This window comes from Ostrea edulis, chromosome 1 (assembly GCF_947568905.1).
Source record: "Ostrea edulis chromosome 1, xbOstEdul1.1, whole genome shotgun sequence".
Lineage (NCBI taxonomy): Eukaryota > Metazoa > Mollusca > Bivalvia > Ostreida > Ostreidae > Ostrea > Ostrea edulis.
The window spans coordinates 62,244,365-62,267,708 of NC_079164.1; the positions used below are offsets into that span (position 1 = coordinate 62,244,365).

Sequence of the window (23,344 nt, forward strand, 5' to 3'; positions counted from 1 at the left end):
CCTATTGTGGCCCCATCCTACCACCGAGGGTCATGATTTCAACAAGCTTGAATCTGCACTATGTCAGGAAGCTTTCATGCAAATTTCAGCTCTTCTGGCTCAGTGGTTCTTGAGAAGAAGATTTTTAAATGACCCCAACCTGTTTTTGTGATTATCTCCCCTGGCCTTTAAAGGGGGCATGGCCCTTCATTTGAACAAACTTGAAAGCCCTTCATCCAAGGATGCATTTTGCCAAGTTTGGTTGAAATTGGCCCAGTAGTTCTGGAGAAGAAGTAAAAAATGTAAAAAGTTTACAGACGACGGACAACTGTCGATCAGAAAAGCTCACTTGAGCTTTCACCTCAGGTGAGCTAAAAACAATCAATAAGGCTGTTCAAAATTAATTCTACGTTTAACATCACCTCAAAACTTCAAAACCTACGAGGGAGGGAGGAAAAAAATAAACAAACAAAATTTTTAAACAAATGTGTATTGATTGAAAATCACCTATTCAGTGACCCAAAAATCAACAATTTCCAATAATAGACATTGTAGAGTTGTATATTCAAGTCCAAGTCAATTAAAATCACCCAATTTAGTGACCAAATAGTAATATGTCAAATTAAACACATTGTAGGATTTGATTTTCAAGTCCAAGTCAATTTTTGCGTTTTCCCAGCAAAGACCTTTTCCTTAATCTGGGTTTGTAACCCTTCTGCGAACACACCATGCAGATGGGGTGAGCAGAGTAGTGGCCTGCGATATTATCAGGTGGTACATTCAATGGATTTTCATCACCACAAACATAGCAAACTAAAGGAAAACTTTTCCTTTTGTGGAAATAGTTGCTAGACACATGTGACTCCTAGTTAAAATTAAAATTATGATGACAATATTTCATACATTTTTGTAATGACACATCTTAAAGTTTAAAATATGCTTTACTTTGTTTTGTGTTGATTTTTGTTTTTGTTTTGGTTATACAATTTTCTATGTAGCATTAATTAGTTTTGAAAGGAAGATGCTAATTTGGTGTACCACAACTAAACGATCAGGACTGTACCTTCACTTCTACAAATACAAGGCAGGGTTCCGATAGTTTAGGACGCTTTCACATAAATTGATTAAAATATTACAGTTTTCTTTTTAGTCCTTTTAATTTTTATGATCAAATGCCTTGTACAAAGTAATTATCAATCAGTAAGTTCTGTATTTCTAATCGTAGTACAAACTGTCATGAAATAGTATGTCGGAACTCTTCAGTGTTGAGAAGGTAAATATGAAATGGTAGCCATTTGCAACGGCTTCCAAAATAGCCATCTTTATTTACTGTGGGATTTACAGCATGTAAAGGTACCAAAAAAATGCATGTTTCATTGTGATAGGGAGTTAATAGGATGTCTAAGGCGAACAGTTGAAGCGGTCAAGGAATTCATTTTAACCCATTTTAATCGCAAAAACCGGCTGAAGTTCAAGCAAAATTTCCCAAATCACTTTGTGTGACATAGTTTCTGTGGAAACGAGGGGGTTATTTATATTCGGTCTTTCTAGAAAGACCGAATATAAATAAGCCCCTCGTTTCCACAGAAACTATGTGTGACACTGCTCGGACATTCGGAAGAGGCGTCAGTCCAAATATCTAGCCTCGACGAATCTCGCTGAGATTAGTTCGGTTCAAACCATCTTTGTACATTTTCTTTACTTTAATAGTGGCAAATACTTCCATTTTCTTCATGTAAGGACCTCTGATCCAATTCTCTTACGCGGGATGTAAAATTAAGTTGCTAAATGAAAAACCAAACCTGAACGACTACTTCAAATTCGGATTTGTTTGTTTTTTCAAAACGGCAATTTCGCCGAAACCTACGCGCGCGGGTGACGTTAAACGTAGAATTAACTTTAGGCAGCCTAATAAAAATAAATAAAGATAAAATAAATTTCAAAGAGATTTCAAGAAATTTACCTTGCATCCTAAAGCATGATCTGAAAAAAGATAAACCTTTTCATGAGTGTAAAATACTAGTAACTTATTCTTGAATATATGATAATTACTGAAAGAAAAACACAAATGATCAAAATATGAATTAGTACAAGTAACTTCATTTAACGTAGTTCCACACTCCTGTGACGTCATAGGATTTTGCAAAGTCAATGATTTAATGACAGGAACATAAATTTTGTTGGAATCTTTTTCAATAGTTATTGTAAAAATCTTGTTAGCCAAAAAAAATATTTCAAAAGTCTTAGTTATATTTGAATAGTCAATGATATGTTTCAAAATATTGAATCCAAGGACAATAACTCTGTTTTCATTAAATTATTTATCAAGTCCATAATGCGATAGATTTCCTTTATTTTTGACAAACATTTTACCAAGGTGATAAGGAATCATTATCTGTGTCTTTTCATGAAATTACATAAAATTTAATCCCGAGTGATTTTAAATAGCTCAGCTAACAGTATATTCCTATGTCCAATTTGACCCTTGACTTTTGACCATGTGACCTTAAAATAATTAGTAGTCATCTTCTCCTGAAGATGTACCAGTGTACCAAGTTTGATGTCTGTCAAGCAAAGGGTTCTCAAGATATTGAGCGGACAGTATATTCCTATGTACAGTTTAACCCTTGACCTTTGACCACATGACCTCAAAATCAATAGGTGTCATCTTTTCCTGAAGATGTACCAGTGTACCAAGTTTAATGTCTGTCAAGCAAAGGGTTCTCAAGATATGGAGCAGACAGTATATTCCAATGTCCAGTTTGACCCTTGACCATGTGATCTGAAAATCAATAGGGGTCGTCTTCTCCTGAAGACGTACCAGTGTACCACATTTGATGTCTGTCAAGCAAAGGGTTCTCAAGATATTGAACGGACAGTATATTCCTATGTCCAGTTTGACCCTTGACCTTTAAACATGTGACCTCAAAATAAATATGGGTAATTTTCTCCTGAAGATGTACCAGTGTACCAAGTTTAATGTCTGTCAAGCGAAGGGTTCTCAAAATATTGAAGGGACAGTATATTCCTGTCTAGTGTGACCCTTGACCTTTGACCATGTGACCTCAAAATCAATGTGGTCGTCTTCTCCTGAAGTCGTATCAGTGTACCAAGTTTGATGTCTGTCAAGAAAAGGGTTCTCAAGATACTGAGCAGACAGTATATTCCCATGTCAAGTTTGACCCTTGACCTTTGACCATGTGACCTCAAAATCATTAGGGGTCATCTTCTCTTGAAGATGTACCAGTATATCAAGTTTGATGTCTGTCAAGCAAAGGGTTCTCGAGATATTTTATGGACAGTATATTCCTATGTCCAGTTTGACCCTTGACCTTTGACCATGTGACCTCAAAATCAATGGGGGTCATCTTCTTCTGAAGATGTACTGGCGTACCAAGTTTGATGTCTGTCAAGCAAAGGGTTCTCTAGACATTGAATGGTCAGTATATTACTATGCCCAGTTTGACCCTTGACCAAATGATTTCAAAATCAATAGGGGTCATCTACTCCTTAGGATGTACCAGTGTGCCAAGTTTGATGTCTTTCAAGCAAAGGGTTCTCAAGATATTGAGCGGACATTATATTCCTATGTCCAGAGTAGATTGACCCTTGACCTGACCTGAAAAACAATAGGGATCCTCTTCTACTCATAACTAACCCACATATGAAATATCATTATCATCAAGTGAATGGTTCTCAAGATATTGAGCGGACAACACATGGTCTACAGACCGACCGACAGGTGCAAAACAATATGCCCTCTCTTTTTCAAAGGGGGGCATAAAAATGATATGTAAACCATGCTGTAAGGAAAATGCGTCCACATTTGTTTGTTTTTTAACATTTTGGAGAATAACGCTAATTCAATAATTTTGCACATATTATTCTAAACTTAATGAACATATCGAAAATGACGTGTTTAAGTTATTGACATGTTTCCCGATAAATAAATGCAATTCAAAAAATATTTTGTTGTTTTTATATTAAAATAAACAACAAATAACTGTTTCCAATGAATTTCATAACAAGAGGCCCAAGGGCCTAGAATCGCTCTTCTGATAAATTGTACAACCCCACCATTTCTATTCTTAGCCTCTTAGTATTCTAAATCTTTAGTTAAATCCTAAGAATTCAAAAAAAGTAGGTGAATGTGACCTACTTTTTGGTTTACACATTTTGAGAACCCAAGAAATATCAACTGACAAAGTTTGATGATTTTAAGCCAATTAGTATTTGAATATTGAAATATAGCTGTCAAATTCCAATCGTAGGTCATGGTGACCTACTTTTTGGTCATCGAACTCCGAACATGCAAGACCCATCAACTGACAAAGTTTGATGACTGTAGGTCAAATAGTATCTGAAATATATAAATATAGCCGTCAAATTCCAAAAGTAGGTCAAGGTGACCTACTTTTTCGTCAACACCCTTCAAACATGCAAGACCCAACAACTGACAACGTTTGATGACTGTAGGTCAAATAGTATCTGAATTATATAAATATAGCCGTCCAATTCCAAAAGTAGGTCAAGGTGACCTACTTTTTGGTCAACACCCTTTGAACATGCAAGACGCATCAACTGACAAAGTTTGATGACTGTAGGTCAAATAGTATCTGAATATATAAATATAGCCGTCAAATTCCAAAAGTAGGTCAAGGTGACCTACTTTTTGGTCGACACACTCCGTTGACTCAAGATGCATCAACTGTCAAAGTTTGATGATTGTAGGTCAAATAGTGTCTGAAATATAGTAATTTAGCTGTCAAATACCAAAAGTAGGTCACGGTGACCTACTTTTTGGTCGACAGAAACCGAAGACGAAGACGCATCAACTGACAAAGTTTGATGATCCTAGGTTTTACAGTGCCCAAAATATGCATCTAAAATTGAAAATGTGAAATTTGAATATCTGCAAAATTCAAAAAGTAGGTCACTGTGACCTACTTTTTTATAAATATGTTTCAAGGCCTCAAGATGCATCAACTTACAAGATTTGATGATTCTAAACCTCTCGGTATTTGAAATAACAACTTAAAATATATCTATAAATGATAAGCCATAAAATTCAGAAAGTAGGTCACGGTGACCTATTTTTCAGTTGACGCATTTCAAGGTCCCATGATCCACCAACTGACAAGTTTTGATGATCATAGGCTTCAAAGTGTCCAAGATATGCATCAAAATTAATTTTAAAATAAATACCTGCAAAATTCAAAAAGTAGGTCACCGTGACCTACTTTTGAGACAACTTGACACAAGGTCCTAAGATGCATCAACTGTCAAAATTTGATGATCCTAGTCCTTATAATGGCTAAAATATCTAAGATTTAAGGAATTTAAAAATTTTTTAAATTTAGGTCAACTTTGAAGTGACCTTGAGACCACGCCCTTTGCCCCAGGGTAATGCCTTGAACAATTTTTAATCTACAACATATCCTCATCCTTATGTGTAACTTTGGTGATAATCTGCCCTGTGGTTCTTGAGAAGAAGATTTTTTAGCAACCACTACTTTTGTTTGTATTTTCCTGATTATCTCCCCTTGTTAAAGGGTCACATCCCTTTATTTAGTATGTATGAAAGCCCTTGGGCCAATGATACCCTGTACCAAATTTGAAAGAAATTGGCCAAGGGGTTCTTGAGTTATAGCCCTTTTTCTAAAAAGTTTACGCACACCGCACAAATGGCCATAGCATTAGCTCTTTGAGCCTTTGGCTCAGAAGAGCTAAAAACCTACATTGGGGGTACATGACTTTAGTGGTGTATGTAATGAAAATTAATATGGAAATCTTTAACTGTTTTGCCTTTTTTCATTACTCTGAATGTTAATTTATTGATTCCAAACAAAAAAATGCTACCTAAACCCCAAAAATCCAGGACTAAGGATCCACCTTAAGTACAATTTATGATAATATTTTTTTAGGGCACCTCTGTCCTGGAATCGAAATTCATGAAAAACTGACAAAAATCAAGCATTCTTGCAAAAATTACTGTACCACAACATTATTCATTATGTAGGTTATGGTAAAAGGGAAAATTGGGGAACCAAGATAGGAAATCAAATACTATTCGAGTAGAGACTATAGACCTGGGGGAAAAAAGAGAAATTCATGATTAGCTTTAATTAGGTCTTTAACCAAGTTAATAAACTGTGACATGTAGGTGATCATGAATAATTTAGTTATATTGTTGTATTACTATGCTAGAAGTTTTAATGAGTGTAGTACTTTTATCTACAGAGATAAGAAACTTGGATGTAAACTAACAATTCATGCTATTTTTCTAAGTCCAAGGGCCATAACTTAATGAACAAGAGGCCCATGGGACACATCGCTCACCTGAGTCACCTTGGCCCATATCTGAAGACTTTCATATTTATTTGCATGTAAAACCTTAGTCCCTATTATGGCCCCAACCTACCCCTGGAGGCCATGATTTTTGCAAACTTGAATCTTCACTATGTCAGAAAGCTTTCATGTAAATGTCAACTTCTTTGGCCCAATGGTTCTTGAGAAGATTTTTAAAAATGTTCCCAATATTTGTATGTAAAACTTTGATTCCCCCTTATGGCCCCATCCTACCCCCGGGGGCCATGATTTGAACAAACTTGAATCTGCACTATGTCAGAAAGCTTTCATGTAAAAATCAGCTTTTCTGGCTCAGTGGTTCTTGAGAAAAAGATTTTTAAAGATTTTCCCTATATATTTGTAACACTTTGATCCCCTATTGTGGCCCCATCCTACCCCCGGGGGCCATAATTTGAACAAACATAAATCTGCACTATGTTAGGAAGCTTTCATGTAAATAGCAGCTTTTCCGGCTCAGTGGTTCTTGATTGATTGATGTTTTCCGCCACACCAACAATTTTTCAGTTATATGGTGGCACCCAGTTTTTATTGGTGGACGAGAGAACCCAGATATAATGTACCTGGGAAGAGACCACCGACCTTCCGAAAGTAAACTGAGAAACTTTTTCACTTACCGGCACGAGCGGGATTCGAACCCGCGCCCAGTGGTTCTTGAGAAGAAGATTTTAAAAGATTTTCCCTATATATTTGTATGTAAAACTTTGATCCCCTATTGTGGCCCCATCCTACCCCCGGGGGCCATGATTTGAACAAACTTGAATCTGCACTATTTCAGAAAGTTTTCATGTAAAAATCAGCTTTTCTGGCTCGGTGGTTCTTGAGAAGAAGATTTTTAAAGATTTTCCCTATATATTTGTATGCAAAACTTTGATCCCCCCTTGTGACCCCATTCTACACTGGGAGGGGGGGGGGGCATGATTTGAACAAACTTGAATTTGCACTATGTCAGGAAGCTTTCATGTAAATCTCAGCTTTTCTGGCTCAGTGGTTCTTGAGAAGATTTTTAAATGACCCCACCCTATTTTTGTGATCATCTCCCCTTTGAAAGGGACATGGCCCTTCATTTGAACAACCTTGAAAGCCCTTCACCTAAAGATGCTTTTGACCAAGTTTGGTTGAAATTGGCCAAGTGGTTCTGGAGAAGAAGTCGAAAATGTAAAAAGTTTACAGACGACGGACAACAGGCGATCAGAATAGCTCACTTGAGCTAATAAAGTGCACCGCCACGGCACATGATACGCCCGTCACATATTGTTAACATGAACATATCACCATGAAGAGATAGGTATGCATGGAACCAAATGTCAACCTTCCTTTAAGAATCTTACCTACTTTATGGCCTCATGTGACATTGCTTCAAATATTGATAATGTAAGCTTAATGATTTTTAAAAGGATATAAAAACATTTTCCCAAATGGTTTCAATGAAATGATTAAAGTGCAAGATAGCCCTTTATCCAAGCAAACAACTTACAATAAATGGGAGTACTCAAAAAGGTTGATTTATTCAACATATCAAAAAATACATATATCAGTATCTGCCTTTGTCAAATCTTCAAGTATAAAAGTAAAATATGCATGGTGATGTCAATATAAATAAATATAGATTAAAAACGGTTATTTCAAATACTGGTGCATCTCCTATGGTGTAGTTATTAATTAGAAAAAAATAATACATCATATATTTCTCAACTGGTTGTGTTAGACTTGAGAAATGCACATCTGCAGCTTTGCTCATTGTATTTTAAGGAATGAAGAACAATGCACAGCGTAATAAAACATCAAACATTAGTCATTATGTTTATTCTTAGACTGTAAAACTGTCATCTTAGTGAGACATGACAATCTGCACCTTGTTGTTGAGATATAAAATAAAAATATATTTTACAATATCATATTAATTCTTAAACTTTATACCAAATTAACTTTCAAAGTAATGGCTACCACTTAGAACTGTTCTAAAATTTGACAGATCAATTAGAAGGCCAGATTCCTCTGCCCAATTCCCGATTGCAAGAGATATAGATAGCACCTCCTTGATCAGATTGCTGTAACAGAAATCTTCTAAACTCATTAATTAATCTGTAATTTGACAGAATGCAATTTTTCTGTTAGCAAAATGCCTCCTGAATTGCTTGATAATTACACCCATGGGACAAGGGAAATTTCTCTTGTTACTGACACAAAAGAAATAATTTGTTTGTTATATACTGCTGTATAGTACAGTGTATATAATGAAGAATGTGTAGTTTCTTGAATTAACATTTTTTAATATGGTTATTGCAATACTATTTCATCTGTTCAGATTTACACAAATGCCCAATCTGCAGCTTTGTTCATTGTATATCTTTTTTCTGAACAATGCCACAGCCATAACAAAACATCAAAATACTAATCATTAAAATAGGCCTTTATACATATTGCAACCATTTGTTGTCTTAGTGAGAAATGATACTCTGCATATAGGTTGCTGAGAAAAAAAATTAAAAATTATATAGTACAATGTCAAATTAATTTTGAAAATAAAGACTAACCACAACAAACAAATTCACTTTCAGAAATAATTTCTGGTATATCTGCAATTAAGAGGCTAAGATCTCTCTGCCCAATTCCCTAGAGATAAAGATAACACCTGCTTGATCATGTTGATCAGAGATGCTCTACACAAAACTCATTAATTAGTCTTGTCAAAATGCCCTTTGCATGCTACTCCCATGGGACAAGTGGAATTTCTCATGTTATTGTTAGAAACAAAGGAAACATTACATAGGCTAAAAAGAAGCTGTACAGTATATCATAAAAAAAATATGTGTTTTCTTGATGTAACATTTTTGAATGAGGTTTTCTACAAAACTCTTATATGAGTAGGGATTGTACCAATTATAACATACTTTTTTCAAAAAATCACTTCAACTAAATGTCACAGTGACCTTAAAGTACAGTGCGACACACCTTCTACCTAAGATGCATAAGATGACCAAGTTTCATGATTCTAGATCAAATAGTTTTCAAGTTATGAGCCGGACAGGGTTTTACCATATTTGGCCATATCTTCTTAATTAAAAGTCAGAGCGACCTGGTTTTAATGTGCGACACACCTTCTACCCAAGATGTATCAACTGACAAAGTTTGATTATTCTAGGCCTTATAGTATTTAAGTTATGAGCCGGACACGAAAAAGCTAACAGACGGACGGACAGACAGACGGACATGAAGGCCATAACATAATACGGCCCGTCTTAAGACGGGCGTATAAAAACCAAAGCATGCTATACAAGAATATTTCACATTCTCGCCCAACGTTGACACTTACAATTCTCATAGGGAAAAAACCCAAAACTTATAGATCACTATTCTTATTATTGTAATACACACATTTCTTGTTATATACTAATTAATTACCCATGGAAAAAAAAATCCAAAAATTGTACATTCCTGCTTCAGGCTTATATCATTTCCAGGAACCAATCTGATTCCTTAACATGTCACACCTACTGCAACAACACACCTCAATTTTGAAGGTCGTGTCTGAATCAAAGACCCATGACTTTCACATTTAATGCCGACCATCTGGCGGTGGAACAGTTACTATCTGTTTTATCGATAACGACATACATGTAGTACTGTATCTGCATGCATGTACTTCTTCAAATTTCCATTTTTATGATTCAAATACATGTATCATGCTCCAGTGACATGTTTTATTGTTGCCAGAAATAAATGTCTTGTCCGGATATATATATACATGTGTGACGTGTAGTGGTCACCTAGTCAAGGGCTGATTATCACGCTCGCCATTGCTTAACTTGAGTAATCAAGAGAGAGACTCTACCACATCACTAGAAAAGCTAGCTCACAAGCAAGGCAGTATAAGTTCTCTCTATACTGTCTGCTACACATGTACCACTACAAAAATGTGAAATATCATAAAGCTCAAAATGTGTAAACAATACATGCAACATGCTGGTACATCACTGTAAGAGATCTATCAAAAGTTTACATCTATGTCTACATTGAAAAACAATCAATTACATTTACAAAGTCTTAGGTGACTATCAAGAATGATATGGGTGAACCTTCTGCACTAAGATCTGGACTAACAGGTTTTTTCTTTTGTTACCCTAAATTGATCCTTTAGGAAATATAAAATACTACTGAAAAATTATTTTAAGCATTGATGTACATAATCATTAAATAGCACAAAATGGCAAATAATACCAAGCTTAATTTAGACAATGAGGGACACTATAAGATAAATATTTAAAAACCAAGCATTAGCGAAAGCAAAAGGACCCTTAGAGGATCCTACAAGAAGTGACATAAAAGTTTGATTGTAAGTACATGGAAGATAGCAGAGCAGAAAAGCCAAATGGCACTTTTTTAGGTTCTGTATCGTAAAACCACAAATTTTTTAGAACCACTCAAGGAACATACTTTGGCTATTAAAGAGATATTTAACTGTAAAGCTCATTTTTTGTGTGTTTTTTCTCTCTCACCCAAAATCATCTTATTCCTTTCTAATATTACAATGTATTTTTAAAAATTAAGATAAATGAATTATACAATGTATAATATTTATAAATTTTGAAATAACTGCATGTTTGTTTAAAGTTGCATTAGGCGCCAACTTAAATAGCAGATTGAATTTTTGTCCAGAAAGCAAAAATTTCTGGTAATGTAATCTTTAGATTATAATCATTTTAAACTTGGAAAGAAAGGCAAATAAATGCATGAAATTGTTATTATTTACAGGGAATGACTTGTACAGGTCATTTGGATTTTACTTCTATAAATTGTTATTATTTACAGGGAATGACTTGTACAGGTCATTTGGATTTTACTTTTTAATTTTTTTTCAACAAAATGACCTTTACTATCTCTTTAATTAAATGTCAAATTATGTTCATTTTCTACATACCTGGTCATTGTGTGGAGTAAGCTTCAATCTACCTATATATACACCAAAGATTTATCATCAAATCCATTATTGAAATAAAAATCCATCTAAATTTGCAAACTTTGTAATCTTGTTTCAAAAAGCATATTTACAAGTATTAAAATGCCAATATCTATTGACGTTTGTGAACCTATATCTTTTACCAAGGGTTTGGTTTCCATTTACATTACCAAACAATACTACTTTATGTAATTGTCAATGAAGTGTTGTTTTGTTGTCATTACTGGGAATATGATGACCGTAGCAGTCATCATATTCCCAGTAAATATTGTAGAAAACTATATGATGTGCAGAAGCATGTCATGCAAATTTTCCTATAATGCTGGTGATTTTTATCTTCTCCCCCAATAAACACATTTCATTGGTATTTTAATAAATCAATACCAACTGAACTGACTATACAATGCGTTTTAGGTCTATGATGTACACATTTGCAAACATGGTTCGTAAGTAAATGTTATATTAAATGGAACAGCAAGGTCAGGCAGCCGTTTCACAAAACGATCGTAGAACGTAAATGTAGACTTAAACGTGAACGTAGCACGTACAACTGTTTCACTAAAAGTTACGACTTGCGATTTACGATCAATATTGATCTTAACTCCACGAGTGGTCTAGGGCTATTAAGTGCTCCTACATGCACGTAAATGAGCAATATGGCCGCCATGCTGGCCCTGCCTTGCATCATTTTGTGGTAGTAATTACCTGACTGAGTTTGTTTATACTTTCTAGGAAGAAAACAATTACAATGACTTGCAGTCTGCTTTTGCACAAGAATATTGTACAGTCCAAGCCCGAATCTTAAATTAAGTAGAGTTATCCTTCTTTGTTACGCACAACCACAGAATCAGTCTCACAGGGGCTAAGCCCGTTTTGGGCCCGAACTCTGATACCATGAATATAGTAAATATAGGTTTATGGTATCACAGAGTTCGGACCCAAAACGGGCTTAGCCCCTGTGACTAGTCTGCCGAAATAAATGTAAAGGCAATAAATTCATCACTTTTATCTCATATTTCCACTATCATTTTTTAAAAAGTGAGGGGGGGGGGGGGGGGGGGGGGGTTAGTCAATATATCGAACTTTGCATGTCATAATAACGAGAACAGTTGTTATAAAAGTAATAGGGGAGGGGGAGATGTTGCTACATGTGCCTGCATCACCGCTAGTTTACATGTATATTTAACATTAGGCAGAATTCAAGACATTAAAATTCTCATAGACATGTTCAGAAATCAAGTTCCTTTAGTAACAGTTGATTTAAATCCGAGATGTTGCGATTCGACGTACTCTACTACTTTTCCCGTCAGATCAATAATAATGATAATGATAATAATATTTACTTATATAGTGCCCTATATAACTATAAATAACCACTCCAAAGCGCTGCACACAATAAAAATGATACAGCATGTTATAAAAGTAGTAAAAGGAAATTACAATAGCATTAAGACAGATAATATCAAAACAATGCTAGTAAAACATCAATAATGAGAAGTAAAATTACTAAAATTTAAAACATGATATGCATGAAAAAGTTCCACGCCGTACAATCAAATGATATAAAATACAATACCCGGTAGTTGAAATAAATATAGAATTATACACTTGAAAAAGTCATGTTAAAATGATGGTAAAGAAACCATAAAGATTTAACCACCTATAATACTAATAATATATTTTATTCGTTTTATACCTTTGTCACATTGATGCAACTGACTAACTGCATAATACATTGTGCCGTCCCGGCAAGAGTTATCTTTTGACTTCTCTTATATTGAGTTATCTCTCTTTGGATATTGTTTAGTTATGAACCGCCATATTTTTTGGTTACACGTTTTTCTGACCTCGTGTTCAATATCGCAAATTGTGGCCCATCACAGTGTAAATAGTTGAATATTCTGTTTTATCTAGTCATAGTATTAACTGGAAAGTTTGTATTGTACATTTTGTATGTAGTAGCTTATCTAGGTGGATTATTAAGTGACCGTGCTGAATGTACGATGTACCACGTGTTTCACATATTGAACGTTTGCTATCATTTTGTAAAATGAGTAGTTATGTAATGCAATAATTATTTTTTATGAGTTTGGTATTGTGTTCTGCACTGTAATCAAAGACAATAGTATAAATTTTGGAATTGCTAGTAAATTAGAATGTGGCCTTGTTCAAAATTTAAAACTATGGAAAACAGTTTGTGCCATAATTCATTCTTTAATTATGTTGTGTGTCTATTCATGGAACGCATGTTAGGACATCAATTGTAATTGAACTTTTTGTATTTTTTACAGCTTTTTACCATCAACATCATTGTGTTATCATAATAAATTCAACTGAAACACTTTGATCTGGTTAACTTACTGACGTTGGGGCAGTATATACATGCACATTCGAATGATACACATTACAAATTTTTAGGAAAATATGATAACATGATTTGGTAATGGGAGAGGGGTCAAAATCCTAATTTTGCAAGTGGAACGTTTCTGTAGTTTATGAAGGTCGTTAGAAATTAAATATACAATCTAGGCCTATATGTATACACAGAAAAGGGATATGGGTCATTATCGGACCCTTGGGGCTGACGCAACCCCTTGTTATAAAGTGCAACATCAACAATGATTTTTAATAAATGATCTGGATTATACATTATCACATAAAGCCGGAAATATATGCTTACATGGCTAAACAGGAAAAAATATAAAATATAAACGCATGGGCAAAATAAATTTCAAGTCATGTAAGGGACAAATTGAGTCCATGATTTGTATGAAATTTATACAAATAAGTGAATAGATATGTAATTATAGTGTTAGCCTATAGCTTAATCATCAGTGCATTTTACAACAATGATTAAACGAATAGATGTACATGTATATATCCATGGTTTGAAATGTGTTTGATGCATGATAAATTCCCTATACTTGTGTACAATTTTATTATCATATTTTTTTATCAATATCATTTCATTTTCTTATTTTTTTAAAAAATCCTTTGAATATAATTTACTTAGGGGCCTATTGATGGAAACTTGACCCACTTAAGCAGATCGATACATGGCATTTAAAATTCTATAAAATGTAGATCTTTTACGTTATATTTCTTATATCATCCCCCCCCCCCCCCCCCCCCCCATTTTAAGTGAGTTACATGAAAGTCAATAAAAATTATTCTATCAATTGTTTCATCATCTTTGTTACTACAGACGATAAGGATAATTATGTTTAAATAATGAATGAATATTTCTTTCCATATTATATGGTAGGATTAATTTTAAATCTACCTTCATAGAAAAATGTCATACGTAAATCGCAGTCGTAAGTGTTACAACTACGATAGGTTTCGTGAAACGCTTGTTTACATGTGCGTCAAAGTGATATTAAACATTATCGTACGTGAAACAATGTTAACAGAATGACAGACAGGAAAAAAACAATATGCTCCCCCCGATCTTCAATCTCGGGGGCATAAAAATTAGCAGAGGCTGTTCACTGAAAACCAGGCAGTGTCAGTGTTAAACATGACATTTCAGTTCCAACCATTTATTGGGTTCCTGCAGTTTCTTTCAGCCAATACTAATGCTTTTTCCATGTCACTAATGCATTGGTTGTCATACTTAGCAGAGTTTCCTAATTGATATTCCTTCAAATTTCAGTACAATGCAAAGAGTAATATGCCCTTATAATGCTTAATACATAGTAACTTTCATGGGATGAGCCAACACTATTAGTTACACAGTTAGTTAGTGACCTGATACGGAAAAATACATGGTGTGAAAAGAAAACCTGTATCGGGCGAGGCTTCGCCTCGCCCGATACGGGTTTTCTTTTCACACCATGTATTTTTCCGTATCAGGTCACTAACTGACTGTGTAACGAATTTATCATGTCGAAGACCTCTAACTGTATATGTGGGAGTCTATATCATACAACTTAGTCAAATGTCTTTCCTTTTGAAACGGCTGCAAGTCGAACCCGACGATAAATAAAATTACTCGCCCAATACGGATTTTACTCGCATGATACGGTTTTTTTCACGGCGTCATGTGACCAAGATCTGACCAATCAGATTTCAACAATTTTGTCTGAGGCGTGATAAATTGAATGTACGAGTACACTGTACACACATTTCCTCTGAATCCCCATTCCAGATACTCGATGTGCGAAACTCTGCCTGATTTTTTTTCATGGACAGCCTCTACCATTGTGAGCTTATACACTCTCTACTCTACAATGATTAATTGTACAACGAGTACTAATATGTACCATGCCCAAATCTACACCATGCATACATGTAGCAATTAGTCACAATACTCACAAAAACCATATCCTTGCCATTTTACTCTAATTCACAAAATGCAGAAAGCAGCTTCCATGGAAATTGTTTGGTTCTTTAATAATATGAAATATAACATGTTAAGGGTATATTGTGATTTGCAAATTCATTATGAGATCAAATTTCCAACTCTTTTAACTTGCACACCCTTCATGCAAATATTGCCATCAATGTATACCAGCTAAGACAAAAAGCAACATACTAAACATATATTTTCCCTAACTATTTCAAGTCACTTGTTATTTGTAAATATGCTATAGTCAGTTTAAAAGCCCATTTGAACTCATGCTTATTATCAAATGTATACATTTACCAACTCCATAAATAATTCTAAATTACTTTATACTTAAAGACCCAACTTTAAGTTAACACCCCAAAATTGTTAGCCACCTGTCAATCAAACATAAGAATCATCTTGTTCATGGGGGATAAATTTCGTGGGTGATGAACAGAATTTTACTGCTTCTAAGTACGTAATTTCTTGGGTAACTTCACCCCTAATAGAAATCCAAGCTAACTGATCTTTGACTTGCTTTGGTAATATTATATCACTTTGTGTAGCTACATAATATTACATATATATTATTACTACAGTAACTTGATCCGAAGAGTCGGATCACGTCGAGTTGACAGGCGCGGATCATCAGATCACACGAGACGCGAAGCGTCGAGTTTGATCTGATGATCCGTGCCTGTCAACGAGACGTGATCCAACTCTTCGGATCAAGTTACTGTAGTAATGATAAATTTATTATATACCCCCTTGTGCATTTTAAATCCACATTTATAAGATAATAAATGTAATCCAAATGATCAAAAACACAGACATACCATGAAATTATGTTTTGTATACGCAGGTTCGTTTGTGACGCGGTCAACATTTTCCACAAATAACGTTGCGTTGTTGCATTGTGATGTCATTGTGACGGCATCAGTTTCAGAGGATACTGATACAGAATCAGAAAACCACAGTATGGTGATCCAGAAAACCGGATCACACGCTGTGAAATCCACAGTATCAAAGAACGATACATTGATGGGTATATAATAAAATAGCGGATCTAAGATCCAATTTTAATCAGATTGTACCTTGATTATAATTGCCAGGGACTTTGCAATTATGTTTCATGTGACACTGCTTGTATTTACATTTTATATATAATTTTTAGAAATGATATCTAAACAAGAGGCCCAAGGGCCTAGAATCGCTCTTCTGATAAATTGTACAACCCCACCATTTCTATTCTTAGCCTCTTAGTATTCTAAATCTTTAGTTAAATCCTAAGAATTCAAAAAAGTAGGTCAATGTGACCTACTTTTTGGTTTACACATTTTGAGAACCCAAGAAACATCAACTGACAAAGTTTGATGATTTTAAGCCAATTAGTATCTGAATATTGAAATATAGCTGTCAAATTCCAATCGTAGGTCATGGTGACCTACTTTTTGGTCAGCGAACTCCGAACATGCAAGACCCATCAACTGACAAAGTTTGATGACTGTAGGTCAAATAGTATCTGAAATATATAAATATAGCCGTCAAATTCCAAAAGTAGGTCAAGGTGACCTACTTTTTCGTCAACACCCTTCAAACATGCAAGACCCAACAACTGACAAAGTTTGATGACTGTAGGTCAAATAGTATTTGAAATATATAAATATAGCCGTCAAATTCCAAAAGTAGGTCAAGGTGACCTAGTTTTGGTCGACACACTCCATTGACTCAAGATGCATCAACTGTCAAAGTTTGATGATTGTAGGTCAATTAGTGACTGCAATATATAAATATAACTGTCAAATGCCAAAAGTAGGTCACAGTGACCTACTTTTTGGTCGATACAATCCAAAGACTCAAGATGCATCAACTGACAAAGTTTGATGATTGTAGGTCAAATAGTGTCTGAAATATAGTAATTTAGCTGTCAAATACCAAAAGTAGGTCCCGGTGACCTACTTTTTGGTCGACACAAACCGAAGACTGAAGACGCATCAACTGACAAAGTTTGATGATCCTAGGTTTTACAGTGCCCAAAATATGCATCTAAAATTGAAAATGTGAAATTTGAATATCTGCAAAATTCAAAAAGTAGGTCACTGTGACCTACTTTTTTTATAAATATGTTTCAAGGCCTCAAGATGCATCAACTTACAAGATTTGATGATTCTAAACCTCTCGGTATTTGAAATAACAACTTAAAATATATCTATAAATGATAAGCCATAAAATTCAGAAAGTAGGTCACGGTGACCTATTTTTCAGTTGACGCATTTCAAGGTCCCATGATCCACCAACTGACAAGTTTTGATGATCATAGGCTTCAAAGTGTCCAAGATATGCATCAAAATTAATTTTAAAATAAATACCTGCAAAATTCAAAAAGTAGGTCACCGTGACCTACTTTTGAGACAACTTGACACAAGGTCCTAAGATGCATCAACTGTCAAAATTTGATGATCCTAGTCCTTATAATGACTAAAATATCTAAGATTTAAGGAATTTAAAAAATTTTTTAATTTAGGTCAACTTTGAAGTGACCTTGAGACCACGCCCTTTGCCCCAGGGTAATGCCTTGAACAATTTTTAATCTACAACATATCCTCATCCTTATGTGTAAGTTTGGTGATAATCTGCCCTGTGGTTCTTGAGAAGAAGATTTTTTAGCAACCACTACTTTTGTTTGTATTTTCCTGATTATCTCCCCTTGTTAAAGGGTCACATCCCTCTATTTAGTATGTATGAAAGCCCTTGGGCCAATGATACCCTGTAACAAATTTGAAAAAAATTGGCCAAGGGGTTCTTGAGTTATAGCCCTTTTTCTAAAAAGTTTACGCACACCGCACAAATGGCCATAGCATTAGCTCTTTGAGCCTTTGGCTCAGAAGAGCTAAAAAGGAAAGGAATCTTTTCTATCATACCCGAAAATGTCCTCAAAAAATAGAATTGATAAGTTTTTAACTTGAAACCATTTGAAAACATATGGCCAGGCACACACTCTACATGGCTGAAGATATTTCGAATGTGTAGAAAAACCTAATTATCCTTGAAAACTACTCACTGTGCACCCTCACCTGGCTTTTGAATACAGGTAAACATCCCTGGAGCGGTCCTACTAAACAGAGTACGATAGAGTACTTTAGAGTACGCTGGTAAAATTTCATAATTTAATGCAATTTAAGGTGGGTCCTTAGTCCTGGATTTTTGGGGTTTAGGTAGCATTTTTTTGTTTGGAATCAATAGATTAACATTCAGAGTAATGAGAAAAGGCAAATTAGTTAAGGATTTGCAGATTTATTTTCATTACAGACACTACTGAAGTAATGTACCCCTATGTAGATTTTTATGAAATTCATTGGAAACAGTTATCTGTTGTTATTTTAAAATAAAAACAACAACAAAAATTTTAAACTGCATTTATTTATCAGGAAACATGTCAATAACTAAAACACATGTCATTTTCAATATGTTCATCAAGTTTTAGTATAATAAGTGCAAAATTATTGAATTAGCCTTATTCTCCAAAATGTTAAAACAAACAAATATGGATACAATTTCCTTATAGCATGGTTTACATATCATTTTTTCTGTTTATATTAGTAGATGTACATCTGTTATAGTTATTTATGAAAAAAAATCCATACCTTTCCTTAATAATTTCAAATCTATAGCTTCCAGAGTATGTATACCCCCATAAAAACCCTAAGTCTGGCACCATACAACTGAGCTATTCAAAACCACTCATGGATTAAAATTTTATGTAATTTCATGAAAAGACACAGATAATAATTCCTTATCACCTTGGTAAAATGTTTGTGAAAAATATAGGAAATCTATTGCATAATGGACTTGATAAATAATTTAATGAAAACAGAGTTATTGTCCTTGGATTCAATATTTTGAAACGCATCATTGACTATTCAAATATAACTAAGACTTTTGAAATATTTTATGGCTAACAAGATTTTTTACAATAACTATTGAAAAAGACTCCAACAAAATTTATGTTCCAGTCATTAACTTATTGACTTTGCACAATCTTATGATGTCACAGGAGTGTGGAACTACGTTAACCGCTGTTCGTATATGTTTATACTTTAATTTAACCTAATAAATGTATATCTGGAATATATTGCGTTTGTTTTCATTAGTTTAGGGATTATGATTATTTCAAGTTACAGTTTACCGTTTGATCCCGATCCCGATCAAATTTAACTGAGGCATTTCATCTAAATTTCCCAGATTACGCCGTTATCTTATTTTTGAAGTATTAAGTCTTTTTTATTATCAACTGAACAAAGAATTCCTTGAAATCATTGGTTCAATACTGGTGTAATATGTTACATCGCTCAAATACTTTCTCCAAACAAAATACTAATAATCGGAATTGAGATGCCGTAAATCTTCAATAAATTTAATGTTTTCTGGTCAAAATATCCCTAAAAAGCAAGTACTTGTGACAAATATTGCAATATTATTTTCTAATCATGCTTATTTAAGCAGTATACATACAAATAAACACTTAAATTGCATTTGATTTGGAAATTTTATCAGCGTACTCTATAATACTCTAACGTACTCTGTTTAGTAGTACCCTCCCTGGAGGGTACTTATTATCAAACCCAGCCTATACAAAGCTGCACCAATCAAGATAAATACTGATGATCTGGATTACAGGAAGGGTACAGGATACAGAAGGGTAATAATAAATTAAACAGAAACCACAAAGAGTTCTCTCTCACTAACATATACTTATTTAATACCCCAATTGTCAACCTGCAAAGCAATCCAAACAAGAGACTCACATACCTTATTGTCACCTGAGTATTAGTTACAAGTATCACTAGCCCCAAGGGCTATACAGTACACAATCTAAATAAATATACATGATGTAAGTAGTGTTTTTTTAAAATAAATGCCTCCCCAGCTCTCCAAATTACTGCATGGTATGGAGGAAAAAACATGAGCAGGTACACAGACATTATGAACTGCACTTTGTGCATCAAAGAAAAAGATGGAGAAAAGATTCAACATCAAGGTGACCAAGGTCTGACATTGTTGTATATGATACAAAAATAGTATGCTGAAGTACCAGTAGGAAAGTGAACATACCCTTTTACATGCAAATTTTAGAAAAATATTGGTTCCTTTGGTCACTCACCAGTGCATTTCGCAGTTTGAGAAAGGTACTCCCATATAATTTTTGACTGGTATTTGATGTAAGTGACCTGTATGACTTGTCTTTAATCGTTTTAAAACAAAATTTGCACATTTTAATGCGTGTCAAGATATTCAGCATAAATAGCTAACTAATAAACATATTTTCAAAATTGAAGAGTTCCAACTTTCTGATTGGTTGTCTATAATCAACAAATTAGCATATTTTATCACGATATTTCGGTAAGTTTGTCCACGGGTGATGAGTAAAAAACGAGATCACCCGTGGGTACCCAATGATGCAGGAGTCCTGAATTTAACAGTTTATATCCTTGTCCTAAAGATGCTTTACAACAAATTTCGAAAAGAACTGAAAGGGTGGTTATCAAGAAGAAGTTAACTAATAATGGATGAAACATGAAAATGGATGCAGACCAATTGCAAATTGGTCACCTAGGTGATCTGAAAATTTGAAGTCCGTAGGACGGTAATAAAATGTTGAAGTTTTGAGAATCATCTATATTTGTTCCCAGTACCCTAAACTTGGTAGTCGAGGCACCTTTTTCCTGTACTATGCAGGTTGACAGTTAGTTTATTAAATTGAACTTAAGCGGGAAAGCTTTGGAGTAATTCTCCAATGATGGAGATAGGAAAACAAAATCAGACTTACGTTGCATGTATCCTAAAATTCCCTAAATGATCAATTTGATACAATATTATTAACATTTTTAAGTCAATACGACACATTAGCTACCTGAGAAGTACAATATTCCAAAGGATAAGGTGAATATTATATGTTGAAGGCAGCTAAAGCATCATATTCGCTGAGAAAATGCAATTTATTGTTTAATTATTTATTCAATTATTTAAAACATGATATCCATCTACTAAAACTTTTTCAGTCACCTTTTTTTACATCTAGATTGCAAGACCAAGTTGAAAATGTCAAATAAATTCTATGATATGACAAAGCTAGATTAATGTTTTTGCAGACAAACATGCCAAACAATATATGACCCCATGTCTCCGATTATAGGGGCATAAAAATATAGAGTTTATGTCTCCAAAATGTACAGAATTCATTGTTGAGGAAAATTGTTACACGCATGTATTTTTGGGGGGTTATGCAGTCTTATGAATATTCATATAAATTCATCACTGGTGTTGATGTAAGCATGTGCTGAAAACAACTGATTTGCATATTTGGCAGATGAATTAGTATTTCATATTATGAAAGATTTCATGTTTTGTCTAATGAATCAAAAATTGCAGATGAATTCCATTATATATTAGAATGCAGTGCTTTGTCAAATATATTAGAAAAGAATACATATACAGCAGGTACTACACAAGACCTAATGTTATTAGATTTCATGAAATTATGTCAACTATTGAGGTTGAAACACTTAAACAAGAGGCCAATGGGCCACATCGCCCACCTGAGTCACCTTAGGCCGTATTTAAGGATTTTCCCCAATGTATTCGCATGTAAAACTTTTATCCCTATTGTAGCCTCAACCTACCTCAGGGGCACAGGCACTTGTTTCTGTAAATGACTTATGACCTCTGTATACTAATAACAACACAAGGTACCTAGCTTCAAATGACACAGAATGGTACACCCTGAGAATGTCGGCCTTTTGAGCTTCCAGGGAATATGCGATGTAAATGTATTTACTACCGTTGTATTGTACCATTGTATTGTACAATCATTCAACTTAAAAACCATGTATGACCACAGGCACCTGAAGTATGGATATTACTACCCCCCCCCCCCCTTTTTTCATAATTTTTTTTTTGGTGGCAATAATTTCTCTGAAATGTATGAATTCCCAGTCTATCTCATCCCTCTTTCGATTCATGTAATCGTTTCACGCTTTTTGTAAGCTTTAAAGATTGGCCTTCTACTGGTATAATAAAATACACAAGGTAAGAAACAAAAATTTGTAAACAAACAGGGGGTCCCCGTTTCCGAGCACATTTTCCAAGTAATTACAGCGTTACCTAAGGAATTTTGACGAGCGGCAGGTCGGGGAGATGTCATACTACAAGTCTCTTCAACTCAAAACCCATCTCATCTCTTTTATTTGACACAATCTTGCGTGCATTGATCGGACAGGGCTTCATCTCTTCCACTGGCAGCCAAAAAGGAGGTCACAGAGTACGAATTTATAACGTGTCGTGTGATTGGTCCGCGAATAATCCCGAGACCCTTCGGATGATCCCGAGACTAAGCAATGTCTTTGCGAACCAATCACATGGCGCATACAACAAATTCGTACTCTGTGACCTCCTTTTTGGCTGCCAGTGGAAGAGATGAAGCCCTGTCCGATCAATGCACGCAAGATTGTGTCAAATAAAAGAGATGAGATGGGTTTTGAGTTGAAGAGACTTGTAGTATGACATCTCCCCGACCTGCCGCTCGTCAAAATTCCTTAGGTAACGCTGTAATTACTTGGAAAATGTGCTCGGAAACGGGGACCCCCTGTTTGTTTACAAATTTTTGTTTCTTACCTTGTGTATTTTATTATACCGGTAGAAGGCCAATCTTT

The 23,344-nt window shown here is 34.6% G+C and overlaps 1 protein-coding gene across 7 annotated transcripts in view; it reads right to left on the reverse strand.

Moving 5' to 3' along the window:
* Positions 1-23,344, reverse strand: part of LOC125648322 (galactoside alpha-(1,2)-fucosyltransferase 2-like) — a 34,217-nt gene that overhangs the window by 5,169 nt on the left and 5,704 nt on the right. The window contains exons 2-5 of one of the 7 annotated variants that reach the window (XM_048875330.2): positions 21,463-21,484; positions 15,623-15,695; positions 11,267-11,298; positions 1,943-1,962 (exon numbers count right to left, since the gene is read on the reverse strand). In XM_048875330.2, coding sequence (XP_048731287.1) covers positions 1,943-1,962; positions 11,267-11,274 — 28 coding nt within the window. In that variant the 5' untranslated portion in view covers positions 11,275-11,298; positions 15,623-15,695; positions 21,463-21,484. The remainder of the gene's footprint in view (positions 1-1,942; positions 1,963-11,266; positions 11,299-15,622; positions 15,696-21,462; positions 21,485-23,344) is intronic. The other 6 variants (XM_048875322.2, XM_048875349.2, XM_048875313.2 and 3 more) reach the window with 6 other exon arrangements.